At 38.4% G+C, this 16943-nt stretch overlaps 2 protein-coding genes across 2 annotated transcripts in view; one reads left to right on the plus strand and one right to left on the minus strand.

Moving 5' to 3' along the window:
- Positions 1-6598, plus strand: part of COL10A1 (collagen type X alpha 1 chain) — a 33984-nt gene extending 27386 nt beyond the window's left edge. The window contains exon 3 of the mRNA XM_053939059.1: positions 4518-6598. Coding sequence (XP_053795034.1) covers positions 4518-6412 — 1895 coding nt within the window. The 3' untranslated portion in view covers positions 6413-6598. The remainder of the gene's footprint in view (positions 1-4517) is intronic.
- NT5DC1 (5'-nucleotidase domain containing 1) overlaps positions 1-16943 on the minus strand; it is a 125758-nt gene that overhangs the window by 102479 nt on the left and 6336 nt on the right. The window contains exons 5-6 of the mRNA XM_053939060.1: positions 16034-16113; positions 12259-12340 (exon numbers count right to left, since the gene is read on the minus strand). Of these exons, the coding sequence (XP_053795035.1) occupies positions 12259-12340; positions 16034-16113 (162 nt within the window). The remainder of the gene's footprint in view (positions 1-12258; positions 12341-16033; positions 16114-16943) is intronic.

The raw sequence follows: 16943 nt of genomic DNA on the forward strand, positions 1-16943 counted from the left end.
AATGATTTTGTCACTGCAGAAAGAATCAACAGTGGCTCTGGAGTTGCCTCTTCCTGACAAAGATGCACACCTGTCAGACAAATGTTTTACACAATAAACACCAAAGGCATATAGAGCAGAAACAAAGCCCCAGACCTCTGCTTCAATAGTGGGAGTAACACAGCATGATTGTGTACATAATGATGTACAACATGCTAATTATGAATTTCTTGATTTAGCACTGGGATTTCTAGCAACAGACCTGTCACCTAAAACCTATCTACATTCAGGAAGAATTTTTACATATTTTGTCATGTTATCTGTACTCAAAACAGACCTTAGGTATGAATTTAAATATATATATGATACACATGGGTAAATGAAGACCCGTTTAAGGCCTAGAAAGACAAAATAAAATTATATATAATTGTACAAATGAGTCATAAACTTCTATATAGTTTTTCATGAGTGATTTAAGCTTATGCTTTAATTATCAGGATAAGCACATAGTAATATAACAATTTTAGCTTTAATACATTTAAAAAAAAACTTCTTCATTGCATAAATCAGTCTTATGGCAGCTTGGATAGGCAACACATAACTTCCCAGTATTTACATTGTTTCATCTTATTTCTGGTAATCCTCTCTGTCCCTCTAAGTTGAACAGGTGGCAATCCCTAATGTTTTAAACTATTTGAGTTCTGTTTTCTTTTTCCAGGCTTAGGCCAACATCTTCTTTAAAAAACTTGAATTCAAAGCTTCTGATCCATAATGACTATTCAAAATTGTCATCACTAAAATGAATAGTGAATTTTCCTTGTTAACATCCTACCTTACCCACTGAGAATAGCATTATTTTCTTTCAGACATCATCAGGCTACTCAAAATAGCTTTATTTTTTTGCTGTATCCCATCCGCATTTAGTTGTAGCAATCACACTTGGGCAGAAATGAGGAAACTCAGTGAGGGGCTCAGAAAACAGCATTAGCAAACAAGTTTCTCTTCACCAGAGAAAGGACATGGGCAAATCAGCAGAGCAGAATTGCTGCTCAAGGCACTGCATCCACATTACCTTTATTCAGGGGGTTTAGATTCAGAATAGCTCTGCTGACAGATCCTATGGACTGCCTTATCATGTGCAGCACACATGGAGCCCAAAGAAACTCTGGTCTCATACCAGCACTGGCCCCATACCAATCAGGTCCAACCCACATGCTCCAAGAATCTCTGCAGTGAGAAACAAATGAGAGCAGCATGGCTGGGAACCTTATCCCCAAAATATTCTCCTGGGCTGTACCAAAATATTGTCATAGTTTCATCCCTTGTCTTCAGCAGAAGGACTTCCAGGAGCCCTAGCACTCCCGGATCAAGTTTAGGGACATGCGCAATAAACAGCTGCTCTGAAAACTTACTGACTAGAATTCTCACTGAGTTAAGTGCACATTTCCTCCCTCCTTCCTCATTAACTTTTCTTGTGTTTTTCCATTACTTTACTCAGAATAATTTACATATTTATTACTACTTTTAAGTGAAGTATAATATTTACTTGGCTATTCTCTACCATACTTCACCCACTTCTCCTAATAGGTTCTTCTTTCCCCCTTTATAGAAAATATTTGGGAAGGGGGAAACCAGCAACAAATTAAGCAAGAATCAGGGTAGACAGGAAATGGTGTGAAAGGGGGAAATGAATTGTCCTGAAGTAAGTTTTCACTTTGTATACAAACACAGAATCTAATGTGAGTGAAAATTCATATTTAGAATGAAAATGATTATATCAAAACCTGAGAACTATAAAATGTTCTTGATTTAGGAAATGTAACAGAAGACTATATACTAGACCTCAATAGCAGGAACAGCTTACATTTTTACAGACATTTGAGTCCAGTCATTCAAAAGTGCTTGACAAATTTTGGTGAGCAAGCATTGCAGGAGGACTTTTATTCCTGAGTCTGGAAAACAAGCATCCTATAGAGAGTTTTTAGAAGAATTTAAAGAGGGAAGACTGCTGGAGATCATCACTTCTAATCTGAGATGATCTCAGAAGAATAAAACAGGAGCCTACAAAACCAAATGAATTCAGCTTTTGCCTAGTGAGTTGTTCCATTTGCAAGCAGCTGAAGTAGCAATGGGAAGCTTTTCATCATAGCTTACTTTTCCAATTTGATCACCAAACATTGTCTTCTACAGATATAGCTACCAATGAATTACCTTTTTGCTTTGCATAGCTTTGTCAAAAAGCAGCCTGGAACTGAAATTTCAGTGTAAACCCAAATTGGTGAGTCAAGACAACATAAAATAGACCACAAATTTCTGCTGGCCACCAAAGCCTATTAAAGCTTCATCTAGTTTGGTGAAATTGTTTAAAAAACCTTGGTCTTGATAGCTCTCCAGAACATAGTTTTTTAACCAGTATCTCTTTGGCTTGAAATGTTAAAAAAAGCCCAAGTTGAAAACAATAATTGAATGAGATCTCACTATTCAGCAATGTTTAAATAAGCCATTACTGCAGGTTATGTTGAAGCCTACATATTTAATTCAATACATATATGGGGTTTGATTGCACTAGAGGAGGTAAACCATTTTTGCATCAAGGTATGTGCTGATACATGTAAAAGAGTAGCCAATCAATACTTCAGTGTTCTTGGTATAATGTTCTTGGTTCTACTTCATTAATAGCTTTAGCAGTCCTTTCCTCAGAGAAATAACCACTGCTTTTAGATGAGACAATTAAAATTACAATTATAATCTAAAAGCAGCACAACTTTGGAACAATGCAGCTCACAGAAAATCTCTATAACAGCTTGAGTGCTGACAATGCCTTTAATATCTCAGGCAAAATTGGCAGGACCCACCATTCTGTGAAGCTAGGACTGATATTTGCATCTAAAATATGGTAAAAGTAATAAGGAGATAACACTCTGAGCTAAAGTCTGATGCAATTTGCCACCAAAAAAAAAAAAAAAACAAACAAAAAAAACCCCAAAAACCTGTTAATGTATCACAAATAAATCACAGACCATGCTTGTTTTCTATGTGTAGGATTTTAAAAACTATCTTCATGGCTTAAGAATGATGAGATAGGAAGATGTGCAAAATAAGTTGATATGTATTTGTGCTGATTTAATGCATCAGCAGAAAAGAAAATGAACTCTCTGCATTTTCTAGATAAGAACAGTTTCCCTGTCAATACAGGAAGAAGGCAACCTTGCAGATCCAATAACAAACAAAAATCAAATGTATTTCATAAGTATACCTCTATTATTTAAAAAAACCACCCCAATATGTAGAATAATAGTTTCCTCCTTCACCTCACATTTGGTTCAACAAGACTAGCCACATAGTGGAAAACACAGTTTATTATCTAAAAGACAGCCGAAGAGTCATTGTATAAACTTTCATGTGTACATATATGTTATACATACACTGGTCTTTCTGTGACAGACTGAAAGGAAAAATTGTAGCTGATGCAATTGTTGGTCAATTTATAATATTTTCTAAATAAGCATTCAATAGAATGTGCTGCCATTATATAAAAAAAACCAGAATCCAGGCTCTTTTTGCATCCTTCAGTTTTTATTTTTAAAACGACTTCTTAAATTAACATCCATCACAGATATGCCATTTTGTTCTATAATGCTGCCACTTTCTGCAAACTGCTGAAGTAGTCTCATAGTATGTGTGTTAAACTTGTATGTAATGTCAACAAATAAGCATGCTAACTCCAACATAAAGCTGCAGGCTCCTCCAAAGCACACACAAACTAAGCAGTGAGCTTGTTTGCTTATTCCTCTATTCGTGACATTTGGTTAAGCAGCTCCACCTGCTGTTTTGTTAACTAAGAAAATGAAGTAGTACTAAAAAACCCCATAACAATGCCAGAATTCTGACAGCAGTAAAATGAATTATCAGTTGTGACCTTGCCACTGTGTGAAATTTTTATGGCAGACAAAAGTCTTTCAGACAATATCTGAAAATATAACATTCATATATTTACAAAACAACTAGTGCCATGGGCCACTTTTGAAAGTCTGGGGCAGGTCAAAACAAAATTCTCACTACTTAAATGTAGCACCAAGTTCTTTCTGAAAGGCTGCTGCACCTGCACAGACAGCTTCCTGTGATTTCATTCATCAAGTCTGATTACCTCCTAAATCTGTTACCTGTCTGGCTTTTTTTTTCCCCTGACTTAATAATCTGCATCCACTTGCACAGCACTTTTTAAGCTCTTTGATGACCCTGAATGTATTGAAAAACAAAAAAAAACAAAAAAAAAAACCAACAAAAAAAACAAACAAACAAACAAAAAATTCTAGAGGCCTTATATCTCACATTTCCAACAAATTTGCACTTGTTACTTGTAAGGGCTGTGAAACACTTTTACTCTGAATGTCAGCTTCTTAGTGACAAATACAGCAGCTGAAGCTTGACTTCCATGAAGTTGAAATTAAATTAACCCTTCATGCATTTTACCACCATGCTACATTGCCTGCAAATATGCAGATGCCCCGGTTGATCTGGTTTCCTCTCTCTCACAGGTGTGCAGGTAAGGGGGGAACAAGGACCCCCTGGTCCCCCAGGCCCCGCTGGACCACGAGGACAACCAGGTCCCGCAGGAAAGCCAGGGTTTGGAAGTCCAGGTCCCCAAGGCCCCCCTGGTCCCCCAGGACCACCAGGGTTCTCTGCAGTCGGAAAGCCAGGAGTGCCAGGTCTACCAGGAAAGCCAGGAGCAAGAGGACTAAATGGTGAGAAAGGAGAACCTGGACCTGCTGGACTCCCAGGAGCAAGAGGGCCACAAGGGCCCCCCGGCACTCCCGGCCCCGCAGGACTGACTGTCCCTGGCAAGCCAGGACCACAAGGCCCTCCAGGAGCTCAGGGGCCAAGAGGACCCCCTGGCGAGAAGGGAGAGCCAGGTATCCCAGGTATAAATGGACAAAAGGGAGAAAATGGATTTGGAATTCCAGGCCGCCCAGGTGGCAGGGGTCTTCCAGGCCCACAGGGACCCCGGGGCCCCCCTGGTCCTGCTGGGATAGGGAAGCCTGGTGAAAATGGCCTGCCAGGTCAGCCAGGTCTGAAAGGTGACCGAGGTTTTCCAGGTGCACCTGGAGCAGTTGGTCTCCCAGGTCCCCAGGGTCTCCCAGGTGAGCCTGGAGAAGTTGGCATTGGCAAGCCTGGGCCAATGGGACCACCAGGAGCAGCAGGTATCCCTGGAGCCAAGGGACATCCCGGACCTGCAGGGTTGCCTGGATCGCCAGGACTCCCAGGTTTTGGAAAGCCAGGATTGCCAGGCATGAAGGGACACAGAGGGCCTGAAGGTCCTCCTGGCCTTCCAGGACCTAAAGGAGACCAAGGTCCAGCTGGTGTGCCAGGAGAACCAGGGCCGGTCGGGCCACCAGGGAACATGGGCCCTCATGGACTCAAAGGTTTGCCTGGTGAGAATGGCCTACCTGGGCCCAAAGGTGACATGGGCCCTGCAGGCCACCCGGGATTCCCAGGGGCCAAGGGGGAACGAGGCCTACCAGGATTAGAGGGAAAACCAGGATACCCAGGTGAGCAGGGTCTTGCTGGTCCTAAGGGACACCCAGGTCTCCCAGGTCCAAAAGGTGATGCAGGCCCTGCTGGGCTCCCTGGGCTGCCTGGTCCAATGGGTCCACAAGGAGCCAAGGGAGTGCCAGGGACCAACGGTGAGCCAGGCCCCAGAGGGCCTTCAGGAATACCTGGGATCAGAGGTCCCATTGGCCCACCTGGCCTGCCAGGAGCCCCTGGTGTGAAGGGTGAGCCAGGAGCACCAGGACTGCCGGGCCCAGCAGGCATTTCCACGAAAGGCTCAAGTGGACCTATGGGACCACCTGGACCCCCCGGCCCTAAAGGCAGCAATGGTGAGCCTGGCTTGCCTGGCCCCCCGGGTCCTCCTGGTCCCCCTGGCCAAACTGTAATCCCAAAGATGCCTGAAGGCTATATTAAAGCGGGAGAGTCTCAGGACCTATCAGGGATATCTTTCATAAAAGGCGGAGTAAACCAAGCTCTGACAGGGATGCCGGTGTCTGCTTTCAGTGTCATCCTCTCAAAAGCCTACCCTGCAGCAACAGTCCCCATCAAATTTGATAAAATCTTGTACAATAGGCAGCAACACTATGACCCCAGAACAGGAATCTTCACCTGCAGAACCCCTGGACTGTACTATTTCTCCTATCATGTACACGCAAAAGGAACAAATGTTTGGGTTGCACTCTACAAAAACGGTTCCCCAATTATGTACACCTATGATGAGTACAAGAAAGGATACCTTGACCAGGCTTCTGGCAGTGCTGTCATCGACCTCATGGAAAATGACCAAGTATGGCTCCAACTGCCCAATTCAGAATCTAATGGTCTCTACTCCTCTGACTATGTTCACTCTTCTTTCTCAGGTTTCCTGTTTGCTCACATCTAATATCCTACTTACCCAGTCCTGACACACTCTCCTTCAGACCATGTTAACCAGGTACTGCTCTGATTTGTCCTTAGCAGGTCATGCAACTTCAATGTTGCAACAGGAATGGAGGAGGGAGTGAGAAAGCGGAAGAGAGTGGTTCAAACATAGTAGAATAATATTGTATGTTGTTAGAGAATTGTCATAAAAGAACTGTTTTGAATGATGATTGTCTGACAATGCAAAATAAAAATTTTATGAATTAATATAATGCACCAGTCTCTGTCCTTTTTTCCTTTTTTTTTTCTTTTAAAAGGAAAATCAGAATTTCTAGCTATCACAACTCATAACACAATAAAGGATGCTAGATCATACTCCACTACACTTGAATTAACTGAAGGCATTTTATTCCAAGTAAAAGGTCTCAAATACACCACAGTCACCTCAACAGCTGGACAATACACTTCAGGAACATTCTACATCCAGCTTCATCTTTAAGCTATCCAACAGGACAAGAACAACAACTCTAATAAACACAGTTTTCATTTAGTTCTATTGTTCTTATTAATTAATATCTACTTGGAGATAGGTAGATTTACAAATTATTACATGTTACTGAAGATCTAAAGTTTCACAATATGAAAAAGCCACCAGATTTGAAGCCTCAAAATCCATTTGGCTTTCTTCAATGCACATTGATGCAACAAACTAGTTCAGTATTTTTAAATGTCCTAACATTCTGTAACATTCAGAGTACCACAAAGTAACATTGACCAAATCCAAACATTAAAAACATATCCTCACAAGCATGCAGACACTTTAAAACCCCCAAACTGGAGATAAACCTTGCCCTGATTTTTCCTGAACAGTTCATTCCTTTAAAAGACAATAGTGTGAGGAATTTATTTTACTTATTTGGTAAATTTGTCAGATTATGGCAATAATTAGTCAGTAGACACAACCATATTTACCATACAAACATGTCTCATAGAAAGTTGTTATTTCATCAATTTGTATGCTACTATGACAAGTTAGCTTATGAATTATGAAACCTTAACAGTTTGGTCACACATTTCTTCCAGTGACAGTTGCCATTCATGTGCTTTAAAAGTATTATATACATCAAAACCTTATGAACCCTTAAAGCTACTATACTCAGCTTTTTTTTTTTTTTTAACAGAAGCTTTTAATCACTTGCACTGAAAGTATGCAGGCCTACGTTTAAAAATTCTGTGATATTACCATTTCTTCATGAAAGCAGAGCTTGAGGCTTGTTATGTTGTGTACATTTGGAATCAGCAATATCCTAAATACTTGATAATGTACTTGATATTCACTGGAATGAATAAAAAAGCTAGGATATCTTTTGCTTGATGGTTGACCCATCATTAGCAGAACTATATAGTGTTTTGGAAACTGTAAAGACCTACCACGAAAGTAACTTGAATTTTTTTTTCTTCCTTTTTTTAAGTGCTGCTGGATAAGGAAACCTGTGGTTTAGGCTATAATTCAGTAAAATAATAAATGAATATTAGTTCAACAGCACTTCCCAGTATTTTAACTTAGCACATCCTGCTGCCCATACACTCTACCAACTTGGAACTTTTGTTTCAGGAACAAATAGAGGGATTTGGATATGGGAGCTGGAAAATATGACTAAGTAGCAGGCTTCTGGTTACTTAGTTCACATATGAAATGTATGCCAAAGCACATGCTTGAAACTGTTGGAGATGATTGGTGCTCAGCAGCTCAGGACCATGTTGACCTGTGATTCCAATTAACTTACAAGAAACTGGGCCCAGGCAGCATTTTTAAAAGCATAGTTCACTAACCCTTATCATCCATTCATCCATCCATCCATCCATCCACTTAAAATCATGTTTTGTCCTTTATGTCTTTGTTCCTCAAACATGTAGGACTTCAAATAAGTCTACAGCTTGGAACCTCATGCCTGGCTTTTGAAGTATTTTCATAATTGCTCAGATATTAAGTCACTAAGAAAACAACTCTTAAAACTGAAAAGCTAGATATGATACAGTAAATTGTGGCAAAAGCACAACTTATACTTTGATTTTAGCTTTGGATTTTCAGTTTAGAGGGGATCTTGAGAAAGTCTGTAAAATTTTTATGTTTGATTTTTAGCATTTTCTCCACAAGAAGATCAGCAATCTATCTAAAGATAAAGCCCTTCCAAAAACACTATTTCTTCTGAATCTTGGATATTAAAGAAAATCCAACATGAAATTCAAATGAAAACTTAAAAGCCTGTAATAGTACAAAATCACTTCCAAAGAAGTACTGAAATTTCTGAAGCCTTAAGTGATCAAAAACATGCAAGCACCCAAACAATCCCTGTACTTAGTTGGAAAACACAGCAAATAAATGCAACAAATTTACTTTTCACTTGCTTCTTTGGTATAGTTTTCACAATTAAGACAAATTTATCTCACTCATCACTGCTACATCAACATTAGGAACTACTAATATTTTGCACAAGATTGTTTTTCCTTTGGTCAGAAAAGCATCTTTGCTTTTTGTTTTTTATATCTGAAATTGTGTATTAAAGATAAAAAAATACATATCACAGATGTTATCTTCCGCCAAGACCATAAACTTGAGATCAAAAACATGTATCCTAACAAGTCTTGTTATGGGCAATTTATGAAGTCTGCTGCCATACCAGCCATGATTTTTTTACTTTTATAATTAAATATAATCTTATAAACTGATTGAATATATTACAAATATATAATTTTAACTATATAGCCATAAATACTACAGTTTCCAGAAGTGTTAGGAAAATTACAGGGAAAGGCAAGTCTTCAGGAGAGAAAGAAGCCTTTAAGATAAGAAATGTTACAAAATTCTGCTTCAAGAAGTTATATTTGGCAACATTTCCCTAAAAAAGCCATTGATTTTTCTGTCAAAAAAAATCATCAAATCTGAATTTTTTCACAAGGAAATAATTATACAGTACTTCAGGCTCTTATTAATCCTCTGAAGAGCACACTTTGATTCCATAATACATCCACATAACTTGATAGTGTAAAATACATTGCCCCATGATGTTTTCTTTAAAATTGCTCTTTATTACTACCCATAAAACAGCCACTAAATCCAACACGGTCAAGATAGTGTTAATCACCTTACAGTCACCAACTATTCCAGTAATAAGAATGAAGTATTGAGAATGAAATGGATTCTCACGTAATGTAATGCTTAGCTGGGATATCAACTGTAGAGAGCTCTCTTGCAGGTATTACTAGGTAAGAAATGACCACATTGCAAATATCTGCATTCATTGCTATCTGACCACACTTTTCTGATAGTATTGTTTCATAGATTTTCCTTTCTTTTTCTTTTTTTTTTTTTTTTTTCTTTTTTAGTTATTTTTCACAACGGAATGTCTAAAATAACACAAGACTATTTGGGAACCCCCTTCCTTTTGTAAGCCTCAGTTCTTCACTTCTTTACAAGGAGAAGAGTGGGTTAATACTCTTCATCAAGTTAAGTCAGGACAATCATGCCTATCTGAAAGAGCCATCCAAGAAAAATATCATAGGGCAATTATCTAAGGCAATTACCATAGCTAAGACAATGAAAAGCAAAATCCATCAGACACCTGATTATGATCAAAAAAAAATCCTGTGAAAAAGAGAAGGGACATAGAGACACAAGGGCATACTGACAACAAATCAAAGTGAACTGCAAACACTCAGTGGATTTCAAAAAATAAAGCGGTCAGTCGTTCTGCTCCGCCACCGACAATGGCACCGCTAGGACGGCGTTTTGAGTTGGGAACTTTGCGTCCCCTCAACCGACCACTTAATAAGTTTGCCTTTGAAATTTTACCTTGACTAACTGTTAATGAACACTGCTTTTCTCTGAAGGGTTAAACCCTCTAGAAGGCATGGAGTTAAGTCAAAAGGCTGTAGTTTTAAGGCCAGATTCTGGGCTATGAAAGACGCTGGAGCTTCCTGTAGATGTTGGGATCCAGGTTTGAGAGTTTCCTAAGGAAGTTATGTGAGATGCGAAATTGAGAAAAACAAATCACTTTGCCAGCAGTGATAGAAGATTAGTACCCTGATTCTTGTATCACAGAGGGACCTGAAGCAAAAAGAGATGCTCCATGGGAATATCACTATTAAGTGATACAGGAAGAAATTATCTCTGGCTTCTGACTCCCTGCTCAGTGCTTTAGCTACTGGACTATGTTATTAAATGGAAAATAAAACCACTGTGAAGCCTTTCAAAGTGATGCATGACAGAGTGTATCATTTTCTTGTATTACAATCTTTGAGTAGTGCATATAATCTGTATTGTTTCCCTTCTGGTATTACTGAGCTTTATCTGATAAAGCTTGTTCCTATCACTTACTACACTTTCCTATATTCTTAACACTTTTATGCATGCATGTGCCTCTGACAGAAGCTAGAAATGATGAAGTCATATTGCAAATTTTATTTGCAGATTCCAGATTTACATATTAGAAATAGGTACCTGATTGACAGGTATTAGCATAAATGTCCAAGTGTACACACAAGCAGACACATATAAATAAACCTTGCATTTACTTGCATGACTTCAAGGTTTAGACTTTTTTTGGATCTCATTAATTTCCAAAGAACACTTTTAAAAATTATTCTTTTTGCTGCATGATCCACAACTTAAAAAAAAAAAAAAAAACAAAAAAAACCAGCAGTGATGGTTTGAAGAAAAGACTAAAAGAAGTAACAAAAATTCTAAAAAAAAATAGTACAGTTGATTAGTGTTGATTTTGTATCAGCAGAAAAGAAAGAATATATTTATTTTGTGTACGAATGAGTTCCCAGGATAATTCATAACTACCAATCACACTCTAAGCTCCAATGGAAACACAGTAAGAACAACAAACAAAGCAATTTGGGAATATCTTGCTGCTTTTTACCATTTACATCTTGGTATCAATTTCCATTTTTGCTTGGAAACAATTTTGTCAATTACACTTGAAAGGAATACAGCAAGTGGGACAGCTGAGGTGAACAAAATGTGAGTTTTAAGAAGGTGCAAACTACACCTTGTGCCTAGTGAATGTTGCATCAACCAAGGTAATTCTAATAGTAGTTAAGAATTCAGAACTGAGCTGCATATAAACATTTTACCGGAAATATTGTTAAAAATAATTTCAATTAACTGCATGCACAAACAATAGTTAGCCTTTATTATCAACTTATTATTTTATCTGCCTGAGAGTAACTCTGAAGTTATGTCTGTGAAGGAAGGAAAATAATTTGCTGAAGAGTAGACAAGATGTTTTCCAATTCTAATTTATATTACACTATTACAATATTGGTTTTGGGTGGAGAAACACTGTTATTAAAAAATAGTCCTCTGCAAATGTTAGGAAACTCAAAACCTCTCAATTGTGTCAATACTACTAATCAAAACTAGAGTGCTAAAGAAAACCATCAAAAATTAGTACTTGAATTTCTTTCCCCAATTCATTTTGGATTTTATATATCATTACAAGGTCATAAGGAATGGATTCAAAACACGGTTCAAGGATGTCCACATTACTACATCAATCACGATAAGAAACCATTTGTCCTTCTAAAATGAGTTGAAATAGCAATAAAAATTGAAATATTGAGTAAAATAGTACATCAGAAATGTTATTAAAGATACCAAAGGAGTGAAATGAAACAGAAATAGTTATGATAAAGATGTTTTATTCCAGGAAAAACATGTGTGTACTATACAACTATTTATAAACTTGAAAAGTAAAAGCTGTGCTGAGTAGCCTACAGTGTACTTGCAAACATATTTGCTCTGGCAAGCACATGTAATATTTTCAGCTGTTATAGTGAGTCTTCAGTGAACACACTTACCTTTAAAAGCTGATATTTTATAATTATGTTGGATAGCAGCCACCATGTCCTTCCAGAAGTCATATTTTTTCTGACCATCATGCTGTAAGTGTCAAAAGGAACCTAGTCATTATATCAAGTACCAGCCATTACAAGCTTTCATATTGAAACAGTGACAGAAATGCCATGAATTAACAAAATTATAAAGACAGTCTCAAGACAGTAGGATTGAGGACATCAGGATTCAGTAGTACCCAGATTAACTGTGGGTAACTGCAGACAAGTTATGTCCCTCTTAGAGGGTTACAATGAGAGGAGGAAGGGAGAAGGAAAAATGCTTAATATTTGTGAGGAACTCTAAAACGTTAGAGCCAAAAGGGGCATCAGCAAGAACAGCAACTTGCAGAATGAGCATCCCATCCCACTGACATTTGGGAAAAAGAAGTGCCTAGGGCTGCAGATCCTGAACTTAATTAGCATGTTGACATTATCCACAGCCTGGCATTCATATCACTTCCACCTTAAGAACTGGCAAATCCCTTCACTATAATTTAGAGGAAATGCCCTTCTGCCAAGAACACTACCCCAAACATAGTATAAAATACTCATCCAGAAGCCTGGCTGAGCAGCACTTCAAGGCATTGTGCTCTGAAGACTGCCAAACCCCAGATCTGGCAGGGGGACGTGATCCACGGCTGTGAAATCTCTTGCCGTTCCTAGAAAGTTTCCCAGGCACAGCAGAGCTCCAGTTGACCTCAGCTTCTCCTTCAATCTCAAACGTGGGAGAGGAAAACCTCACCCAGCTGAGCCCCACAGCACTCTCAAACACCACAAATTTTAGTAGTGATGAATGAAACAGATGCAATTACACATCTAGCCAGTATTACAGAGCAGAGGATTAACTACAGATGCCAGAAGAGGCGCACAGTTACACACTAATTTGGCAGCAGTAAAACAGGTGGTATAGTCTTTGAGTTTATGTGTTGTGGAAAGTATTTCTGTAATGCTGTTATAGGCCTTCCACATCAGGATAAATTTCAAGGCAACTGTTAGCACTTTCAGGGTCCTCTGTGTATTGATACCTACACTGACACCTGAATAATGAGCCATTTTTTAAGCATAAAGCATTTTGTAGAGAGGGAAACATTCAGAAACTGAAAAAAAACTCCACATCCAAACCCTTATCAGTGCCAAACAAAAACTAAAAACATGTAGCTTATATATACTGAAGTAAACTGCTATTTCAGGACAAACCTGCCATGGAAGCTTCCAGAGAACAGTCTGCCTTTCACAGTCAGCAAGTCACACAAACAAGGTCTTTTGTGCATAATTGACAAGCATAGTTTGCTTATCATCCATCAGCTCTACAGGTTAAGAGCAAGAAAGATACGGTGCTGTGGCTTTCAGAAGTTTTTTTTTAATCCATTCCTATAGCAAACTGCCACAGAAATACAAAAAAGAGCTAATAAAGAGAAAAGATTTCATATGTCAGCTTCATCTAGTCAAGGATGTTAACCAAGGGTGATTATTCAAAGCTATGTACAGAAGATGCTGGGGACCATCTGTCTAGTGGCACTGCAAGTAGCCTAAGCTAGCACTCTTCTCGAGACAGATTCAACTGTCTTCTCCCCTCACACTCCATGTGGCTGACTTAGCCCTTAGTTTGGAATTTTGGGGTTTTTTTGCTTGTTTCTCTTAAAAAAAAAATCAGTGAACTGAACCAAAAGATCCTCAGAGTGCTGTTTTGAGGACAGATGGATACTAGTTTAAAACTGAGTATACTTCCTTCAAAACATTTGAACTCAGAGGAGATTAAAATAACTTAAACTAATTTCTTGCAGATCTTCAGTCATTGCATACAAGATATAAAGGAAAACTGACCAATCCCAAAAAGCAGAGAGAAAACTGTATGCATGGCCATCCATTCCACCATGATTTTGGTATGATTACAAAATGTGATTTTATTAGTTGAACCATCAAGACAAAGCACTGGTTTTTTTAGCTCATCAGTGTGAAGATCAAAAATATTAAGAAGCTCCCATGCTTTGTCTGAAAACACATAAGAGTTCTGGCTCTGGACACAGCAGAAACAGATACATTTTTAACAGTGCAGGGTAGTCCAGCATCCAACTCATGTCCAAGCCCATTCTGAACCCAAACACAGTAATTCTTGTATCTGCTTCCAGTAGAAAGCTTTCCTGAATCTATAATGTTGTCTGGAAATGGTAAGAAAATAGGACTTTGTAAGCAGGCTCACAGGACAGGACACAGAAAGCTCTACTTTCTTTTTGAAATGTGGCAGAAGAAAATGTGATGGTTTCCAATCCTTAGGATGCAGCATTTTGAAGGCATGAGTTCTGGGCTGGAGAGGCTGACCATCTCCTGCCTTCCACCTTTCTCAAGTGGCTGATGCTAAACTTCCAGGGAATTACTGTAGCCCTCCTGTTGAAACAGGACTGACATCCAATAAAACACTTGAAAACTGCCAGGAGATAAAGAGATTGCATGACCCACTTCTCGTGGCTCTCCAGAGAAACAGCACAGGTTTAATTCCCTCTGGCTGAACACGGCACTGATCCCAGGGCAGTGCTCCAGCCTGTGAACTAGTAACTGGATGTGAAAGATTACTACACACATGATTTCTTTCTTAATAAGTAGGTGATTTGTGCTGAGTCTAAATTAAATATAAAGTAAACACAGTACAGGTGCCACAACTGCAACAAGTTTCTAAGCTGCGAACAGCTTAGGGGAAGGAGATTAATCAGGCAGAAAATTAAGAGTCTTACTGAGCACCTGTCCTGCATGCTTCCCTGATAAGCTAGTTTTAGCTAACTCTTCATACAGCACTTGGACTTAGGCAGCAATCTTCTCAGCATGCTATTTTGGAGTGATGGCTAAAGCAGCAAGCCACCTTATATCCAATAAGACCCCAGACACTCATCTCACAGCTCGGATTTTCACTCTGCAGACAAGGTTAAGTATTGACAATTTTCAGGCCTGCAGCGCTTTGGTACCTCTGGCCAGAAGACTACCTCAGTACTCTTTTGGCACCAACACAGTTATTCTGTCAGAAGAACCCTCTCCTACCTCCAGCTGCATGCAAGTTAAACCTTTTACACAACAAAACAATTATCACCAAATTTCAAAAGTAGAATTTAGGACATTCTGTCTACCTAAAAAGCACTCAAAACGGTTCAAGCAATTGTATTATCCATCTTAAGAATTTAATTTACTGTTTAGCAGAGGAAAAAAAATTAAAAGTTACTATGCCAGAGGTGTATTTATATCTGTGTACACAGATCAATGTATTTAGGACAAAAACTAAGCTTAAAAAAGGATGAAATGAAGCTTCATTCACTCTTTAACAACTTGCAAATTAGCAAATTGTGTAATTCAGGAAACTTATACTATATTTATTTCAAGTACAATCAAGCATAATTAAAGGACACTTTAAGAACTACATTGTGCATACCACAGGGTAAACTTGAGGAAACTGCACATTTCCATCAGTATCCTAGTTATTTGTGCCCTCTGGTGGAAAAACTTTTATTATGAACATGCCATGTAGCTCACAATTATCTTCAGAGATAATTTAACTTACTTTAAGATAACTAACTTACAGAGATAATTAACTTACTTTAATACAGTAAGTCCAACATGGAATAGTCCAAATGAGAAAAAGACCTTGATGCTGTTCGATACCCAATTTTTATGAATTTAATAATGCATGCAAGAGATGTGATGGTGGAAGAAAAAGATAATGCAATACATAATTTTCAAACAATCCAGTTCTTACCTGATCTAAGCTGTCCACAACCCTTGCACACAAGAGAGCTCCTGGCAGGTCAAAATAATTATCATACAAATAGTATTTAGCTGGAAAAAAAATTAAAAATATACTTTAAACACCCCTGTATTGTATGCTGTAATCACAAATAAAAATTACATTTAAATAATAATATAAGCTCCTTTTTGGATTTTACTGGTAACAAGCATTATCTGTTTCCCAATCTTCATTAACAAAGGCTAACTTCTGATTGTCATAACTGGCAACTAAAAGTTGTTTACCTGTATGAAGGCAGTGAGATTTCAATATGACATTTTAAGATTCGAAAGCCCAGGTGAAAGAAAAGGCAGAGAACCATGAGTTTTAATTTAGGACAGTATCTTTCAACTCTTCCAAAATATCTATTTCCCTAGCAGTGAAAACACAAGTGTTTAAGAAGTTCAGAGACATTTGGACAGGTCTGACACACTCATGTCCTTTGCACACACATGCTGTGGACAGTGCCTTGGCCCAAGGGGAAGCATGCTCACATTATTACATCAGTCCTCAAAACAGAACTGTATCAGGAGGGTGCAAATGTGATCATGCTCAACTATGGTCATGCTCAATAAACTCTCTTCAAGAAGTGAAACGACTTAACAAGTTATTATTTTTTTCCATAATCTTGTCTGTGTGGTCTCTTAGTATATTCAAGTCAGCAAAATGGGGATTAATATACACAACAGAGACCAAGTGCATGTTTCAGTGAAAAAGAGAAGCACATTTCCTAAATGACCAAAGGAAAACTCTCTCTTCCTCCATTTTGCAAAAGATTACCTGCAGTCTAGAATAAGCATTGCATTTGTAGTCAGCAAAATCGCAAGGAAAGTATCTCCATTACATAACAAAATACACCTTAAGTGATCACTTCCTGTGTGTT

This window comes from Vidua chalybeata, chromosome 3 (assembly GCF_026979565.1).
Source record: "Vidua chalybeata isolate OUT-0048 chromosome 3, bVidCha1 merged haplotype, whole genome shotgun sequence".
Classification (NCBI taxonomy): domain Eukaryota; kingdom Metazoa; phylum Chordata; class Aves; order Passeriformes; family Viduidae; genus Vidua; species Vidua chalybeata.